The sequence below is a fragment of the Rhinatrema bivittatum genome, chromosome 2 (genome assembly GCF_901001135.1).
Source record: "Rhinatrema bivittatum chromosome 2, aRhiBiv1.1, whole genome shotgun sequence".
NCBI classification, from domain to species: Eukaryota; Metazoa; Chordata; class Amphibia; order Gymnophiona; family Rhinatrematidae; genus Rhinatrema; species Rhinatrema bivittatum.
In genome coordinates, this window is record NC_042616.1 from 15085822 (window position 1) to 15105988 (window position 20167).

At 46.7% G+C, this 20167-nt stretch overlaps 1 protein-coding gene across 1 annotated transcript; it reads right to left on the reverse strand.

The window, feature by feature from the left end:
* Positions 1–1575: 1575 nt before the first annotated feature.
* Positions 1576–19616, reverse strand: LOC115086283 (gastrula zinc finger protein XlCGF57.1-like). The gene is made up of 3 exons (XM_029592719.1): positions 19562–19616; positions 4092–4550; positions 1576–2978 (listed from the first exon to the last, which is right to left on the reverse strand). Exons 1-3 carry the CDS (start codon positions 19593–19595, stop codon positions 1576–1578), a joined length of 1896 nt encoding a protein of 631 aa, XP_029448579.1. The 5' UTR covers positions 19596–19616.
* Between the last annotated feature and the right edge of the window lie 551 nt (positions 19617–20167).

Below are 20167 nucleotides of genomic sequence, written 5' to 3' on the forward strand. Positions count from 1 at the left end.
ACTTAGGGTATTTAATACTCTTGTACCAGCGCTGCCCATAGCACAAGGTCCCTAACACCACACTGGCACCAGCCTGCAAGGGTCAGAAGGTGGAAGTAGCCTCATGCTGCTCTTGCATGGTCCTGCGAGGGCTGGAAGAAGGTAGAGATGTGCGTGCATTGGTCAGCATGGGCCAGAGCGAGGAGGCAGCATGTGATTGCCCTCCCATCAGCCAAAGAGTAAAGCTGCAGCAGCATCAGATTAATGGGGCAGGAGAGATGGAGGAGACTGCTGGGTGAAAGTGGCCCTGGCTGAGTCTGATCTTAGTCTCTCCAAGTCGCTGCTAATGCCCTCTTAGCACTCGCATTGTGTGAAAGGGAATTTCCTGCTGGAGTCCATGGGGAGTTCTATGCACAGGGAGCATCTCGATGCATCAGACCCGTGGCACTCAGTATAATTCAAACAATTTCCGTATCGTTCTGGCACATTTTCTTGGTCTTTGATTGTATCATTTGCTAAATGTCATCACGTGTCACCTGGGTGCATTTTCTGGCATGTTGAGAGGCGAGCATTCCTAATGAAGCATCTTCTACATTTATTGCATGAGACTGGTCTGACTCGGGACAGGGTCTCCATATGAGTTTGTTTTGTGCAGACCTTGATCAGATTGAACCTCATTTGTATGCCATGGTTTATTGGGGATGATCTCATGTCTCTCCTGTGTGGATTTTCATGTGTGTTCTGTGAGAATGTTTTATTACACTCATATGAAAAAGGTCTCATCTGTTTAAACTTTCCTGTGCAAGATTAATGTAAACTTAGCAAGGAAGGTTTTCCTCCATGCAGGACTCCAGTGTGGACTTTCTGGTGTAGTGAGAGATCGGATTCCCCACACTCGGTACAAGACAATGGTCTCTTTCCAGTGTGGACTTTCTGGTGTAGTGAGAGATCGGATTCCCCACACTCGGTACAAGACAATGGTCTCTCTCCAGTATGGACTTTCTGGTGTAGTGAGAGATCGGATTCCCCACACTCGGTACAAGACAATGGTCTCTCTCCTGTGTGGATTTTCTGGTGCGAGATTAGTATATAGTTATTTATGAAGCTTTTCTCACATTTGGCACAAGACAATGGTCATAGATGGTTGGGTGCTGCTTTGAAAATCTACCCCTAAGTGTCTGTTTAGCATGGAAGCTTTACCCACAATCAGGCCATGTAAGTGGTTTGTAGTGGGGCAAATGGATTTTTTGGTGTTTTGAGAGATTTTGCTTCCTAATAAATGAACTTTCATTTTAATGCATGAGGATAGTCTCTCCTATGTGTGAGTTTTCATGTGTGTTGTGAGAGCACCCTTCTGTGTGAAGCTTTTACTACATGCAACTCCAACATTACTCTCTGCATCAACAGTACTCATGCAACTCCAACATTACTCTGCATCTATGGCAGGGGGCGGCAGGAAATTCAAATCAAGCAGTTACCAACAAGGGCCCTGAACTTGGTGGTCGGTGAAACAGATAAGAATGGGAAAATAAGTGTGAGAGCTTGCTGAGAAGACTGGATGGGCCATTTGGTCTTTTTCTGCCGTCATTTTTGTTTCTATCTTTTCTCTGAGAATGGTCGCTCCCCTGTGTGGATTCTCATGTGACTTGTGAGAGCACCCTTCACAGGGAATCTTTTATTACATTCAGTACATGAGAATGGTCGCTCCCCTGTGTGGATTCTCATGTGACTTGTGAGAGCACCCTTCACAGGGAAGGTTTTATTACATTCGGTACATGAGAATGGTCGCTCCCCTGTGTGGATTCTCATGTGTCTTGTGAGGGCAACCTTCCTAATGAATCTTTTATTACATTCACTACATGAGAATGGTTGCTCCCCTGTGTGGATTCTCATGTGTCTTGTGAGGGCACCCTTCTTAATGAATCTTTTATTACATTCACTACATGAGAATGGTCGCTCACCTGTGTGGATTCTCATGTGTGTGGTGAGGGCAACCTTCTCAGTGAATCTTTTATTACATTCACCACATGAGAATGGTCGCTCACCTGTGTGGATTCTCATGTGTCTTGTGAGGGCACCCTTCTCAGTGAATCTTTTATTACATTCACTACATGAGAATAGTCCCTCACCAGTGTGGATTCTCAGGTGTTTTGTGAGGGCACCCTTCACAGTGAATCTTTTATTACATTCACTACATGAGAATAGTCCCTCACCTGTGTGGATTCTCATGTGTGAGGTGAGGGTACTCTTCACATGGAAGGTTTTATTACATTCGGTACATGAGAATGGTCGCTCCCCTGTGTGAATTCTCATGTGTGTGGTGAGGGCACCCTTCTCAGTGAATCTTTTATTACATTCACTACATGAGAATAGTCCCTCACCAGTGTGGATTCTCATGTGTGTGGTGAGGGCACCCTTCACATGGAAGGTTTTATTACATTCGGTACATGAGAATGGTCGCTCCCCTGTGTGAATTCTCATGTGTGTGGTGAGGGCAACCTTCCTAATGAATCTTTTATTACATTCACCACATGAGAATGGTCGTTCCCCTGTGTGGATTCTCATGTGTCTTGTGAGAGTACTCTTCACAAGGAAGCTTTTATTACATTCACTACATGAGAATGGCCTCTTCCCTGTGTGGATTTTCTGGTGTTGGGAGAGGTGTGATTTGCTAATGAAACGTTTTCTACATTCAGTACAGGAGAATGGTCTCTCTCCTGTGTGGAGGCTCTGGTGCAACATTAGCGTATCCTTACGACGGAAGCGTTTCCCACACTCCGTGCAGGTAACTGAGTTGTTTCCAGGGTAGTTTTGCTGGTGTTGTGTGATGTTTCTTTTCCTAACAAAACATTTCTCACCTTTAGTGCAAGAGAAGGGTCTCTCTCCAGTGTGGATTTTGTGATGTAATTTTATCTTATACTTAGTAATTAAACTTTTCCTCCAATCACTGCAGGGGAAGGGTTTCTCTGTTTTATGTATGTTTAGGTGCACTTTTAGATTTTTCATGTGTCTTGTGAGGGCATCCTTCACAGTGAAGCTTTTATTACATTCAGTACATGAGAATGGTCGCTCCCCTGTGTGGATTCTCATGTGTCTTGTGAGGGCACCCTTCTCAGTGAATCTTTTATTACATTCACTACATGAGAATAGTCCCTCACCTGTGTGGATTCTCATGTGTGAGGTGAGGGTACTCTTCACAGGGAAGCTTTTATTACATTCAGTACACGAGAATGGTCGCTCCCCTGTGTGGATTCTCATGTGCCTTGTGAGGGCACCCTTCTCAGTGAATCTTTTATTACATTCACTACATGAGAATAGTCCCTCACCAGTGTGGATTCTCAGGTGTTTTGTGAGGGCACCCTTCACAGTGAATCTTTTATTACATTCACTACATGAGAATAGTCCCTCACCTGTGTGGATTCTCATGTGTGAGGTGAGGGTAATCTTCACAGGGAAGGTTTTATTACATTCGGTACATGAGAATGGTCGCTCCCCTGTGTGGATTCTCATGTGTCTTGTGAGGGCACCCTTCCTAATGAATCTTTTATTACATTCACTACATGAGAATGGTTGCTCCCCTGTGTGGATTCTCATGTGTCTTGTGAGGGCACCCTTCTTAATGAATCTTTTATTACATTCACCACATGAGAATGGTCGCTCACCTGTGTGGATTCTCATGTGTGTGGTGAGGGCAACCTTCTCAGTGAATCTTTTACTACATTCACCACATGAGAATGGTCGCTCACCTGTGTGGATTCTCATGTGTGTGGTGAGGGCACCCTTCACATGGAAGGTTTTATTACATTCGGTACATGAGAATGGTCGCTCCCCTGTGTGAATTCTCATGTGTGTGGTGAGGGCACCCTTCTCAGTGAATCTTTTATTACATTCACCACATGAGAATGGTCGTTCCCCTGTGTGGATTCTCATGTGTCTTGTGAGAGTACTCTTCACAAGGAAGCTTTTATTACATTCACTACATGAGAAGGGTCTCTCTCCAGTGTGGATTTTGTGATGTAATTTTATCTTATACTTAGTAATTAAACTTTTCCTCCAATCACTGCAGGGGAAGGGTTTCTCTGTTTTATGTATGTTTAGGTGCACTTTTAGATTTTTCTTCTGACTGAAGCTTTTCCCACATTTAGTGCACAGAAATAATGTTTGGAGTGTGTGGGATTTCTGGTGCAATATTAAATGCGATTCCTTACCAAAGCTTTTACCACAAGGGTCACACAGAAAGGATTTTTTCCCTTTCCCCTCCCTCTGGTGAAGGTCAGAAGTTTTTTGATCATTGTTATTGCTCTGAAAGGGTCTTTCTGTGCTCACATGTCTCTGGTGCTCAGGGATGACTTTGACCTCCATCTCACATGCAACGACTCCATCCCGTGTGTTTCCTGCAGGGTCTCTCTGCTTCTTCTCTGACTCCTGCTGATTATTCCTTGTGTTTCTCCTCTCAGTCCCCTGCGAAACATTCACAAAACCATGTCCTGATTCTCTTGAGATCAGTCCTTCTTCCATAGGATGTTCTTCTCGATTCTCCTCCTTTATGTGCTGTGTGACCTCATCCCTTGCTGGTGATAGAAGACATTAATCAGATATTAGTGATCAGCAAATGGATCTGGGTTTCTGATCTTATAATCACTTCTCTGGCAGTGTCACACAGTGATAAAGCTGTGTGCCCTTCTGACCAAGCATTGGTGACCATGAAAAACTTCTAACAATGGGGTTTGCACCAAAAGCCTTATGAGATGAGCTCCTAAATATGTATAACCTAGAGGAGAGGAGAAAGGGGGAGATTGATAGAGACACTTACATACCTGAAAGGTAATAATGCTCAAGAAGTAAACTTCTTTTTTTTTTTTTAATATTAATAATTTTTATTGCCATATTGCAAATGACAGCATTAATACAAAACCAGTGGTACAGACATATTGGTACAAACTAGTCAGAGCAAAATGTGAGAAAAGTTAACTATGTAACCAATGTGAAGAAAACATATCAATAAACATTGCTGAAACCAAGTCGTAAGTGTCTAATTTACAATAGAAAATATTTAACACCACTTGATAATGCTAGGAACCTAAATACTCAGGTGCAATATCAAGCATCATTTTATACCCGTCTCCTCCCCAACCCTCCCCCCCACCCCCCCTCTCTGGGTTATTCGAGGCTGCCCTGTGCACCAAAGGGATGAGATTCAAAAATGTTATGGTGTCCATGAGGATAAGTCGTGGCAATCCAAACATACAAAGTTTCTTCCTAAACAGTCTGTCTCACCAGCCACTGCTCATATAGCGCCCAGGTTTTTGAAAATCCCATCATGTTCCGATGTTTGTAAGCCGTAATCTTGCCCAAAGTATACATAACATGTACCTGAGCCTGTATGGCTGCCAATGAAGGTACCCCACTCTCCTTCCAGCTGCGGGCAATGACACACCTAGTGGCCACCATTACATATTTAAGAAACCTCATTAGTGTCCTATTGTCTCCCTGTGTATTCACAAAAAGCAAAGCTTGTACCGCAGTGATAGCTATAGGTGTATGTGTAATGGTCTCCAACCACTTCGTAACCCGTGACCATACGGTTTGTATAATGGGGCAAGTCCACCACATATGCAGAAACGTGCCTTCTGCCCCACATTGTTTCCAACACTGTGCATGCTTGCTGGGGTACATATGATGTAGCTTCACTGGGGTAATATGCCAACGATACAGTAGTTTATACCCATTCTCAATATGCCCGGCTGAGATAAGTCCCTTCCCCATGAACTGGAAGACCTCCAGCCAATCAGTTTCAGAGAGCTCACCAGGTAAGTCCTGCTCCCAGGCGCGTAAATGCGCATAGGTATAAATGGGTTTCCCAGTTAACATCTTATATATGCGGGAAATAATTTTATCAGCTTTATCCGCTTGGCGGCACAAAACTTCAAAGTCCGGGATGCCCTTTGACAATTCTAAATGGACTCCCTCCGACTGGCAGAAATGGCGAACCTGGAGGTATGGAAAAAGATCCCGTTCAGGTAAGTGGTATCGGGAGCTAAGTTTATCAAAGGACAGCAATCCGCCCGGCTCCCAAATATGGGCTAATTGAAAAATTCCCTCAGCCCTCCATCTACTGAATGCCGAAGACTGATGGCCTATTAAAAAGGAAGTGTTATGAAACAAATAAGAACTATGAAAAGAGACCCGGGTCCCCACCAACACCCTCCTCCATCGTGACCAAACAGTATAGGTGCTCTGGACTGTGTCCGGAATCACATTGGCAGCCACCCACGTAGGTTTAGGTTGCCACAATAAGGCTGCCAAAGGCATAGACCCCATCAATGCCTGTTCTAAGCGAACCCATAGTGGTTGTCTCTCCCGCTTGTGCCAATCAACAACGGCTTTGAGGTGTGCCGCCGCATGGTACCAATGGAGGTTAGGAACTCCAAGGCCCCCTTGTAGTTTTGGACGATATAATACTTTTCTGGAGACTCTCGGCTGTTTTCCTCTCCAAATATATTTTAATAACCTCCTCTGCCATTTTTCTAACAGCTGAGACGGGATTGCTAGTGGGAGCGTCTGAAATAAATAGAGTAATCTGGGGAGGATATTCATTTTGAGAACCGCTATCCGTCCTATCCAGGAAATGTGATACCGGTCCCATTCTTCCAAATTATGATAAATTTTGTCCATGAGCGGTGGATAATTTAGCTGAAATAAGTCCTCCCCCGCGCCAATCTGTATGCCTAAATATTTAATTTTCTTCGTTGCCCATCGGAAAGGGTGAGTGCGTTTTAACTGAGCTACCATAGGGGCAGGGGCCGAAATATTTAATAATTCCGACTTGTCCCAATTGAGTTGAAAGCCCGACACCTGTCCAAATTCCAATAATTCTTGACTAATAGCAGAAAGGGATTGAGGGGGATCCGTAATGGTAAACAAAATGTCGTCAGCAAAAAGTGACAATTTAGAGGAGAAGCCACCCATCGTCACGCCCGAAATATGTGGGTTATTTCTTATTTTAGTCGTGAAAGGCTCCAAAAACAAAGCAAAAAGGAGAGGGGAAAGCGGACACCCCTGTCGAGTGCCTCTACCTATCCGAAAAATATCAGTATAACCCCCATTCACCTTTAGTCGCGCCCGGGGATTCGCGTATAATTTTCTTATCCACCCTAAAAAATGGTCTCCTATCTGAAAAGCCTTTAACGTGTGAAACAAGAAGGACCAATGAACAAAGTCAAAGGCCTTCTCAGCATCAACCGCCAATAGTAAGCTAGGTGTAGCGCTCTGTCTCGCCCATCGTATAGCGTTAATAGTCTTGCGCACATTATCGGAGGCCATACGACCAGGGATGAATCCAGCTTGGTCGAGATGAACCAGACTAGGCAATATAGTATTAAGTCTGTTAGCCAGTATTTTCGCTAGTAGTTTCAGGTCCAGATTAATTAAAGAAATTGGCCTATAAGAGCCACACAGTGAAGGGTCTCTGCCTGGTTTCGCCAATATTGTAATACCGGCAGTATTAGAGACCTCCGACAGAGACCCAGCAGCCCTAAGGGAATTAAATAGTCGAACCAGTAATGGTGTCAGGGTTTCTGCATATTTTTTATAAAAGGTAGCTGTAAAGCCGTCCAAACCGGGGGATTTACCTTTTTTTAAGCTTTTTATGGCCCAGGTAATTTCGGCTCCATTAACCTCCTTGTCCAATAGGGCTTGCTGCTCCAATGTTAAGTGTGGTAAGGGGATACCCCGTAAATATTGCTGTATCTGGTCATCCTGTATAGTCTTATTAGTAGCATATAGATCCTGATAAAATTGCAAAAAGCGCTGTCGAATATCCCTAGCTTTGGTCAATATAGTCCCATACTTATCTTTAATTTTAATAATGGTATTGGCATTCCACTGCTTTTTCAATTTTTGGGCTAATTGCCTTCCAGCTTTATTCCCCCCCTCATAGTGGAGTTGCCGAACTCTTTCTAAGCGATAAGCAATATCAGCTACCTCCAGGCCCTCCAATTGGCGGCGGCATTGGTCCAAACGCGCAAGGGTCTTTTTGGAGCCTGTCTGTTTATGCGCTAATTGCAATTCGGTAATCTGACGCTGCAGGCGATCCTTTTCAGCAGTCTTGGTTTTTTTCACATATGTAGCCCTTGCTATTAATAAGCCCCTGGTAACCGCTTTTAAACATTCCCATATATTCATTGGGGTAGTGTCACTATTATCATTTCGCTGTAAATATTCCTCAATATTGCCCCGCAAAGTAATTGAAAAAGAGTCATCCTCTAATAAACTATCATTAAGTCTCCAGTATTGCTCACCACGGTCATAGGTCGATATTTGTAACGTTAGACCAATGGGGGCATGATCAGACCATGTAATAGCATCTATAAAGGTATCCATCACCTGATTAATAAGAAGTTTCTCTACCAGTAGAAAATCGATGCGGGAATACGTATGGTGCACCCTGGAAAAATAAGTATAATTCCTGGATGTGGGATTGTGTGATCGCCAGGCATCTAAAAGCCCAAAATGGGATAGGAATCGTTTAAATATTTTCCTATCTTTGCCTGCGGGTAACCTATTACCCCTAGAGTTATCCACATGAGGGTTTAAGGTCAGATTAAAATCGCCTCCTACAATGAGACTCCCCTCCATACACAGATCCAATCTGCGCTCCAGTGTACATAGGTAATCCCCCTGGTGTACATTAGGGGCGTAAACATTCACTAGGGTATAAATCCCCTCCCCAATCCGGAGCACCAAGATAACGTACCGTCCCTCCGGATCGTATAGAAAAGCTTTCTGCTCAAAAACAATATCTCTGTGAATTAAAATTCCCACTCCAGCATACTTATTGGCTTTGGTGCATGGCGCCCAATACTGATATGGAAAATTAGCATTCTTCATCGTGTGTTCATACCTACGTTTTAGATGAGATTCCTGAATAAAGGCAACGGTGGTCTTTTGCCTGTTCAATTCACTAAACAAAAATTGGCGCTTCCGGTGAGAATTTAGTCCCTTAACATTAAGGGACAGGACTTTGACATCAATCATTTGATACACAATATGGGGCCACACGTAGTGCAATAGCGCCCATGCCTATGGGCAAGAGTACGGTGTCTAACCTCAGGGCTACTAAAACAAGAAAGCCATAGACAATCATGATCATCAGCATAAGCACCCAACCCGCAAGAGCAGGGTCACCATTCCTCTGTCTCTGCTGAATACTCGAGCCACCCAGAACAACCCCTAAAACCCAGAAAACCCATCCAAACGGATCCCTCCGTGGGGAACCATTTACCGTGAATAGAGAGGAAACAGCCATCGGGTGTCCAGCCTCCCCCCCCCCCCCCCCACACAACCCTGTAACGTTATTGAATTTGACAGCTATATGAATATACAATCCTCCTGTCTAAGTAAGGCAGGTGTCTCGCCAACCATCCGGAAGCTTGCCCTCTGCAAGTTCTCAAGGTAATGTCCCATCTAACCAAAGTCCCAGAATAGTCAGAGACATAAGCACCAGAACCAAACCATGTCCGGGGCACTCTCTTGAAAACCTGAGATTCAGGTATTCTTTGGTGGGGATCGCGCCTGGTCTGGCATTCGACGTAGCCTTCGTCCCCCCTTGTTGACTCGCTGCCATTTTGGGGCCTCGGCTCGATGGCCCGTGGTTGAGCTCCGCTGCAGCGCTGACTCAAAACCGGAATAGCCCGCCGCTTGTAAAATGGCCGCTCCCTCATGCGCCGCTTTAATCTTGTGGAAATTACCTTGCAGGGTGAAGGCCAAGCCAAACGGGAATGTCCATCTATATCGTACGTTGTCCTTTCGTAACGCCTCCGTAATAGATCTTAAATCTTGTCGTTTTCGAATAGTGGTTGGCGCTAAATCTGCGAAAACCATAATCGTATGATTCTCCCAGGACCATTCCATCTTCTTTCGTGCAGCCACTGCGATTTTCTCCTTGACAGCGTAGTCGTGATATTTAACAATAATGTCCCGGGGGCGATCAGCTTGCTGGTTTCCCAGTGCCCGGTGAGCTCTATCTAATTTAACGCATAAAGCACCAGAGTTCTCTGAAGCGGGTCGCTCCGACGATTCCAGCAGCATGATACTGATTTTCTCAATGATGGCCTTACAGTCCGCATACTCCGGAGTTTCGGGCACCCCTCGAAAACGGAGGTTCTGGCGGCGTGAGCGGTTTTCTAAGTCCTCTATTTTGTCAGCTAAGGACTCAAGTTCCAGGGTCAAACTTTGTCGGTCCGCCTGTAATGTTTTAATATCTTCGGCGCAGGCTTCCGTTTTCGTCTCAACATCGAAGACCCGGCGGCCATTTTCAGATATGTCCTCCTTCATCTCCTCGATCGACGCAACTATGTCCTTTTTATAATCTTGCAAATCCTGCCGAAGATCTTGGCGGAGTTCCGTAAACCAACGTTTCAGTTCTGACCTGGAAGGTAAGTCATCATCAAACGGAGTCGCTTCCACCGAGTGTGGGCTGCTTGGTTCGGTAACCACGGCATTAGGCGTGGCAGCGGCGGCGGCGGCCATGGTATCAAGGCCCGCTGCTTCCTGCCCTTCTTGTTTCTTGTAAGAAAACCTGCGTAAATCTGCAAGTTTTTTACGTTGGGACATCGGATACTATGATGCTTGCGACGGGCAATCTGGCAAGTCAAAATATAACGCAATTGAGGAGGATTGCTATGGATAATAGGTTGTGTGGAGCGGGAGCCCTCTTTCACCCTGCCATTCACGCCGGTGACGTCAGTAAACTTCTTTTGAATGGAAAATAATTTGTACAGCAAAAGGTTCCAAGGGGGGAGACTAGGAATAATATCAAGAGATATTTTTTGTTCAGAGAAAGTGTGGTGGATGCCTGGAATTACCGTATTTGCCAGCATATAGGACGCAGTCGCCTATAAGACGCACCCCCTTTTCTAAACCTAAATTTAAGTGAAAAAATAATTTTTGGGCACTAAATCAGTGTCCGGTGGGGGGGAGTGTCTTGGTGGCATCTGTGAGCGATTCTGCAGTCCTATTTGCCGGTAAACAAAATTATTAATGTGCGGTGGGGGGAGTGACACGGTGGCATCGGGGAGTGAAGCGAAGGTGCGCCGCCCGATTGGCTGGTGCGGGGCAAAAGGGGCTTGCCGAAGCGCAGCTTCCCCAATCAAAATCACCTGTTAATTTTGATTGGGGAAGCCGCGCTTCGGCAAGCCCCATTTGTCCAGGACTGACCAATCGGGGAGCGATTCTGCAGGTCCTACGCACCGGTAATTTTGACTACCAGCACGTAGGATCTGCAGTATTGCTCCCCGATGCCACCGCGACACTCCCCCCCCCCCCCCCCAACAGACACTGTTAAAGGAAAATTAGTTTCTTACCTGATAATTTCCGATCCTGTAGTACCACGGATCAGTCCAGACTCCTGGGTTTTGCCCCCCCCCTCTAGCAAATGGAGACAGAGCAGTTACCATAACAACGCTCCGCCTATAAATAGAATGGCGCCACCTACAGTCCCGTAGTATTACTTAAATATCAAAGCAGAATGGAACCATCATAACTGTATATAATAAAAGAAACAAACTGGTCCACTTAACCCTCCTGGGACCTGAACCTTGAAAAAAACACTTGAGGACAACACATTAAAAATCTGTCAATCTGAAATAACGAAATAGATAAGAACCAAGTGGACTCTCCTGTTCTTCCATGCCTCTGACGGGCGGGACTCTGGACTGATCCGTGGTACTACAGGAACGAAAATTATCAGGTAAGAAACTAATTTTCCTTTCTCTGTATGTACCCGGATCAGTCCAGACTCCTGGGATGTACCAGAGCTTTCTTACCTGAGTTGGGATCCGGAGAGGCCCGCTCGAAGCAGTACCTCTCCAAATCCTCCTGAAACTGGAGCCTGGGCATCCAATCTGTAATGTCTCGCAAAAGTATGCAGAGATTTCCACATAGCTGCCCTGCAAATTTCCTACGGTGATACCATTTGACACTGCCCAAGACGCCGCTTGTGAATGAGTGGAGTGGGCATGCAGATCCGTAGGAAGGGATCTACTATGAAGGCTGACCTAATAGCCTCCTTTAGCCACCGAGCTATAGTAGCTTTGGACGCCTGCTGTCCTCGTTTAGGACCGCTCCACAGCACAAAAAGATGGTCAGTCACACGAAACTCATTGGTAACCTCAAGGTAACGCAGCAAAGCCCTGCGAACGTCAAGCTTCTGCAAGTCACTAGCCAAAGGATCCGAACAGTTTAAGTCCGTGAAGGCCGGCAGCTCCACTGATTGGTTAACATGAAAAGAGGAAACCACTTTCAGCAAGAAAGACCGAACTGTCCTTAAAGAAATGCCCGTGTCCGAAATCCGCAAAAAGGGATCCCTACAGGAAAGCGCCTGGAGTTTCGACACCCTACGAGCCGAAATAATGACCACCAGAGAAATCACCTTTATGGTAAGATCTTTTAGAGTTGATCTCTTCAAAGGCTCAAAAGGCACTGAGCAAAGGGCAGTGAGGACTAAATTCAAACTCCACGACGGATAAGGATGCCGAAGCGGAAGACGCAAGTGTTTTGCTCCCTTAAGAAATCGAATTACATCCAAATGTGCCACTAATGCTACACCCTGGATGGAACCACGCCAACAACCAAGTGCTGCAACCTGCACTCTGAGAGAACTACATGACAACCCTTTAGAAAGACCGGATTGTAAAAATCACAGAATATCTGACACCGAGGCCCAGGTAGGCGCAACCTCACGGTCCAAAAACCAAGACTAAAAATTTTCTATACTCTAACATATTTAACATATCTAACATATAATTCAATGTAAACCGATGTGATTTGTATTTCATACAGGAACACCGGTATATAAAAATAAATAAATGTGAGATTGGTACAAGTCTTATGCGATCGGAAAAGCGTAGCTACCACAGCTAGAGAATAACCTTTGTGAGTTAACCTCTGCCTTTCAAAAGCCATGACGCTAGACAGAAGCGATAGACGTCCTCCAAACAAATAAGCCCTTAATGTAGCAGGTCTGGGAGAATGAAAACCGCAGAAGACCGTCCACCGCGAGATTGAGAAGGTCCACAAACTAGGGACGTCTCGACCATTCTGGAGCTATCAGAATGATTTCCATTGGATGGATTTCATTGATCGGCAAAGTGCTAGAGCACTTTGCTGATCAATGGCCAAAGTAGGAAGACATACAGCAGAACCTCAGTGGGCCAAAGCAACTCTAGGGCATCTACCCCTTCTGCTGCCGTCTCTCTGCGACAAGCATAGAACCTCGGCGCTTTGGCATTCTGAAAAGTTGCCATCAGGTCCATGCTGGGTGTGCCCCATGCATCGCATATGAGTTGAAAGGTGGTCTCTGCCAGCTCCCATTCTCCGGGATCTATAAGGTGACTGAAAAAGTCTGCTTGCACATTGGCCACCCGGCGATGAGAGACGCTGCTATGCTTACCAAGTTTAGCTCTACCCAGCTAATCAATTGGCGAGCTTCTATTGCCACTGGTTGACTTCTGGTTCCTCCTTGGCGATTGATGTAAGCCACCCATGGTTGCATTGTCTGAGAGAATTCTGACCGATTTGCCCTGGAGGAGAGGATGGAACACTTGCAATGCTAACCATACCACCCTGGTTTCCAGTCGATTGATCGACCAGAGCTATTCGACAGGGGACTAAAGTCCCTGCACTGATTTTCCTTGGCATACCGCACCCCAACCTGAGAGACTGGCATCTGTGGTGACCACTATCCAGTGGGTCACCTTCAGGGGAACTCCTTGGGTTAAATTGTCCGTCACTAACCACCAATCAAGACTGGCTTGTGCTGTCTCCGTAAGCGGTAAAGGTAGATGAAAAAGGTCGGAGACTGGGTTCCATCGGGAAAGTAATACGGACTGTAAAGGTCTCATATGAGCAAAGGCCCAAGGTACCAGTTCTAATGTTGAGGTCATCGACCCGAGAACCTGTAAATAATCTCTGACTCTGGGTGGGTGCTTGAGCATTAAACCTCGTACTTGGACTTGCAGCTTGGAGATGCGTTCCATGGTAAGAAAACCTCTGCCTTGCTGAGTGTCAAAAAGAGCACCCAAATATTCCAACGACTGAGTGGGCTCCAGTCGGCTCTTGGCGAGATTGACCACTCAGCCTAGGTATTGCAGGAGCTGAAGTACTTTCTGAATTGCCTCCTGGGCAAGCACTTTTGACTTCACACGGATCAGCCAATCGTCCAAGTAAGGATGCACCAGTAACCCCTCTCTATGGAGATGGGTTGCCACCACCACTATCACCTTGGTGAATGTCTTGGGTGCTGTAGCCAGACCGAAGCCAGTTCTGATGCAGAACTGAAAACCGAAGAAACCTCTGGTGGTCTGACCGAATGCCTATGTGAAGATACGCTTCCGTGAGGTCTAAGGATGCTAGAAACTCTCCCTTCCGAACTGAGGCAATGACAGACTGAAGCGTCTCTGTGCGAAACCGGGGAACCCAGAGACATCTGTTTACACTCTTAAGATCCAGAATGGGCCGAAAAGATCCCTCTTTTTTTTGGCACTATGAAGTAAATGGAGTAACGGCCCTTCCTTTTTGCCTCTGGAGACACCGAGATGATGGCTCCTAGTTGCAGAAGGCATTGTAAGGTGTCCTGCATTGCTCTTCTTTTGGTTTTGTAACTGCAAGGAGAAATTAGAAATCAGTCCGGAGGACACTGTGCAAAACCTAAAGCGTAGCCATCTCTTATCATGGTAAGGACCCACTGGTCCATTGTTACTTTAGTCCATTCCTCGTAAAACAGGGACAGTCTGCCCCCTATCTCCGGCACCGAGGAATGGATCTGCGCCCCTTCATTGTGATGCTTTTGCACTGGAAGCAGACTGGGAGTTACCAGGTCTGCCAAATCGATGGCCCCGAAAGGACTGGGACCAAGTCTGTTGCCTGTTAGGAGCCTGTCAAAAAGGGGCCACGGGCGGTCTAGATGGGTGAAATCTTCGATTCCCTCTGAATCTGGCCCGAGAGGCAAAGGAATCTCTGGATTTCGGTCTATCCTCTGGTAACCGATGAATCTTATTCTCACCCAGAGACTGGATCATATCTTCTAGATCCTTACCGAAAGCAGTTTGCCTTTGAAGGGCAAGGACCAGTTTCTCAACCAGAGGAGCCTATAAGCTGAAACCATGGATCTGGCCGATGTGCGCAAAAGATCATGCAGTGCATCTGCGCTGTATGCCACCGAAGCTTCCAGACGACCTACCTGGACCACCTCTTCATCCGATAAGTCAGCATTAGTTTGTATTGCTGAACCCAGTAGAGACCCGCTCGTAAAGCGAAATTGCTGCAGATAGCTGCACACACTCCCAGTGCAGAAAGCTCAAAAAATCCTTTTAAGTTGAACTTCCAATTTCCTGTCTTACAGGTCCTTGAGTGCTGTAGCTCCAGTGACCGGAATTGTGGTCTTCTTGGTAACAGTAGACACTGCCGCATCTACCTTGGGTACTCGAAGCAGCTCTAAAGCATCCTCTGGCGGAGGATATAGCTTGTCCATGGCCTTACTCACTTTCAAACCCAGATCTGGGGTATCCCATTCTCGGAAAAGCAAATCTGTAGCTGAGAAATGAAAAGGAAAAGAAGGAGGGCCTCTCAAACCCAGCAACACAGGAAACATAGCACCCAATTTAGATTCTTCTGGTGGGACATTCAATGCCCAGTTCAGCAAAATTGCAGGAATAAAGGGACCCAACTCCTCCTTTCTAAAAAGGCGCACCACCTTTGGGTCATCCCCCTCCGCAGCATGTGTCCCATGCATTGCACTATGGTGCTGTAAATCAGAGTCTACATCCACCCCCAACGGGGGTTTGGGCTGGAGGTCTAGGTCATCTGGATCACTGTCCTGACTAGAAGTATCTGGAGTAATCTGGGAAACCCCTGACCGACGGATACGTTTAGGCTGAGTAGGCTCCGTACCTCCCTTAGGGGTAGACCGTTTTTTAGCAGAAGACTTAGAACTCTGAGAATCATCCTTTTTGCCAGATTGCAGCTTCCCTAACTTCCTCTCCTTGTAAGCTTTATGGAGCAACAACACAAATTCAAGCCGATACAGTAAGGACGTGTAAGAAAGAGTGCGGCAGTGCCGGGCGTCCGCTTGTTTGCCGCCCGCACAATTTAGTTCACATACCGCTCGATTCAGTATTCAAATGAGACGCAAATGCAAGCGGCGTCCAAAGTGCGCCCATGAAGCGGTAGGCGTGTGCAATCCATTTTACTGTATACAGTGGTATACAGCGCCTATACAGTATCCCGAGTGCGTCAGTACCTGTCATTTCAAATGTCATTCCACCAGGTAAGTGGATGGTTCTTTTCTCGCGGCTTGGGCACCGTTCATGGACCTTCCCGCAGCCTTGAGCGCCCGGCTGGACATCCATTCATGGTCCTTGAGTGCCCGACTGGCTGTCCAAAGTCACCGGCTTGGACGTCCAGCCGGGCGCTCAAGGCAGCGGGAAGGTCCACGAATGGATGCCGCGATCTCAGACATTCATGGATCTTGAGCACCTGGCAGGACGTCCAAAGTCAGCGTCTACTACAGCCTTATTCTAGACGCAGGAGGAAGGCTCCGTATAGGCGTCCGTAGAGATTCCGAATGGGCGTCCGTAGAGGCATCCATGTCTACGCTGGCACCGGAGCCTCAGAACACCTAGCAGATGCCCATCTCTCCGGCGTCCATAGAGGCGTCCATGTCTCCGCCTTTACGGACGCCTATCTTAACGGACGCCCATCTCTCCGGCGTCCGTAGAGGCTTCCATGTCTCCGCCTTTACGGACGCCTATCTTAACGGACACCCATCTCTCCAGCGTCCGTAGAGGCGTCCATGTCCAGAGCCTCAGAGACGCCCAGAGATGGATAGATGGTATAGTTGAACTGAAACATATCACATACTTCCTCCGGTCCAGCTGCTGGGTTCTCCGGTCGGATGGGTTCTCCTTGCTGCTGGGCTCCCCTGTTCGCCTCTCCAATCTGTCAAGCGTTTCTCATTCGAGCATTTCTCATTCTGCTTCTCAACCAAATGAAAAATAGCGCCAGAGCAATAATATACATGTTGTCCATGGCGCTGTCCGATACGAAGCTGACCGAGCACCACACTAACGCCAGGGTCAGGGTAGGCGGTAAATTTGCAGGTTAAAGACGCGGCAAAATAGCTGGTTAAAAGCGCGATAATCTGGGCGCATGTTACTGTATTGGAGGGAATAGCTAAATCGATCATTAACATATCATATACATACAGCAGGCGGAGACGGATACGCGTCCATTTCAGTAAGCGGTAAGGACGCGTAAAACCAGATACTGAATCGCGGGTTGGCTTACGCGTCCAAAATGTGCGTCCAAAGCGGGTTAAAAACAGGGTAACCGTGGTCGCGCTTTACTGTATCGGCCCGACTGTGAGGAAAAAGAGGAAGAGGAGTCAGAGGCCCCCTCGGGGCTATCCTGCATGGCAGGGGAAATAGGATGTGAAGGTTCCCCGTCCGTTGGAACACCTTGCTGGGGAGAAAAAGGAGGAGGTAAAATTCTCTTCCCCCAGCGCTGCACTAGTCACAACCCTAAAAGATTGAAAAAGAGCCTTCGTTCCCGCACTGAAAGGGAACTGATCAGCTTTAGAGGTCCCTACAGGGACTCGGGCAGACTTTGCTAGTTTTGCAGATTTAACATTTTTTTCCGGCTCCCGATGACCCCTCCCTGCCCGGGATTCAATCAGAGCAAAGATCCTCCCTAGAGAGTCGCGTGCGGGTGGCATCGAGTTATGACAGAAAAACTAAATTTAACAAAATACAACAAATTTTGACAAAAATCATGAAGAAATAGCCCAAAACAAAAAGCAAATGCCGCGCTGAGACAGGGAGAGAGAGAATGGAAGCAGGAGAAAACGAAAGTAAAACTTTTAAAATTATAAAACTTGCCCGGCAGTGGTCCAAGGTGCTGATTCCTTGGGGTGGAGTGAGCCGGGCTCCCCGGTATCGCACCCAAGCTGCTAAGAAGATAAGTAGGGCCCTCGACCCTGTGCAGCAGCTGCCTCAGACCAGCGGGGGATGGTTCCCTCAGAACCTAACGACCACTGAGCTGCCACAAGCTGCTTTCTTATGCTCTCTCTCTTTTTAAATAAAGCTTAAACAAGCCAGAAAACAAAAACCAAAAACACGAGAATAACCAAGTAAGCACCCAGCCCAGACTGTAGGTTTGGCACCTGAACCATCTGCTGGAGACAGAGGAATACTGCCGGACTGTAGGTGGCGCCATTCTATTTATAGGCGGAGCATTGTTATGGTGACTGCTCTGTCTCCATCTGCTGGGGGGGGGGGGGGGCAAAACCCAGGAGTCTGGACTGATCCGGGTACGTACAGGGAACTTTCATTACCGGCGCATAGGACGCACTCCTAATTTTTCCCTTATTTTGAAAAAAGTACATCTTATGCGCCGGCAAATATAGTATCTCACGGAAGTGTTGGAGATGAAAACTGTAACACATGGGAGGCTGACAGGCACCTGATGTTCCCAATGGACAGAAGTGGGGAATGAGATTGGGTAGGGTTAGCGTCAGGAAGAGGAAGGAGAATGGATCCATAGGTAGGGGAGAAGGGAAAAATGGCCATGAGACAGCTAGAAGTGTGCAGACAAGCTGAAACCTCCCTATTATATCAGTGCAGGGCTAAGTATGTCACGGGGTAATGACAGTCATGAAGCAAGCTCAGACCTCTTGTATCCTGCTGTTCATATTCAGCTAATTGTAAAACAAGAATGCACGCGACCGTACGTGCACCTGGGGGCGAGTGAGCAAAGATACGCTGGAGTTTTAAATCACCTGCACAAGTACCTGTGTATGATGTAAAATACGCCCAGCATGTGTACTCGAGCAGACGTAAAGCACAATTCTTCTTTAAGAATTTGTCGGCTTTAACGCGTGCAGGGAAGAGGATTTTAAACCCTGCTCAGGTTAAAGCCATTCCCAGTTTTACCCATTAGCCCACCAGTATGCCCAGTCTATCTCAGGGTCATCCAGACCCTTCTAGTTCCTCATCCTGCACTCCCCCCAATTGAGCAAGACCCCTCACCCTATCGTGTTAGTCCTAAAAAGTGATTTCTGCAGACTTACACCTCATCAGGAGCAGCAGGAAATATACGCAGCTAACAGTGCGCCACGAGGAGCGGATTTTTAAAAAGGGGCGGAGCCAGTTAGCACGAGCAAGTAATTAGCAGCTTTTGAAATTCATGTCATTCACATGCGGCCACGTATTCATCTTTTAGTGTGAGTAACGCTTTTAAAATTTGGCCCATTCAGGCCTGTATCCTGGTCCTGCTGCTGAGGGCTCAGCCAAGTCCCTTGAGAAACTTTGTGGATGCTCCCCAGCAGGTGCCTCATGTAAGACATCTGAGATAAATTCCTAGACTGCCTCACAGGGACCGTCTCACGTGAAAAGATCCAAACAACCAATCTCAGGTGCCAGCTCAGACCCAGAGCAATGCTGGAGCTGGAGTCAGGAGAAAAGTCACAAACGACCTTCAGTAAATCAGCCCTCGAGTCCACTTAACATGCAGATAGTGCAATTTTTACCTAGGGAGATGAGGGTCTCATAATTCTCCTTCATCACGTCCCTGTAAAGCTCCTTCTGCCCTTCATCTAAATACCCCCACTCCTCCTGGGAGAAATAGACAGCGATGTCCTCAAACGTCACCGGCATCTGAAACACAAACCAGAAACACTCAGAGACACGTGGAGGGGCTCAGCGGGCATTAGATCTCAGCAGGATTTATTATCCTAACATTTTATCATTGAAGAGAGGGCACCAGGACCCCTCTTCCCCAGGAAATGCCAGATTTGTTCCCTCTGTGTTGCCCTCCATAGACCCCCAAGGTTTTCAAATCAAACTGGAAAACATTCTCTAATACCAGAGACAGAGAATATGAAATGTCATTGCGTGGATAAATCACATTATAATAAAAAGGAAGCTATAAGCGCATTATCCAGAACATCAGGAACATCTGGTTCTATTCCATCAGAAGGACTCGCTGTGCTAAATCCTAACAGGGCAGGAAGAGTTTGGTGTCCTGGGCAGTGACATATCTCCCACTGTGATGTACGAATTCTGTATTCAGGGTGTTGAAACCATGGGCACATAGGGATTGTGCCCCAAATCTCAAACAGATATTTGGTTTCCTT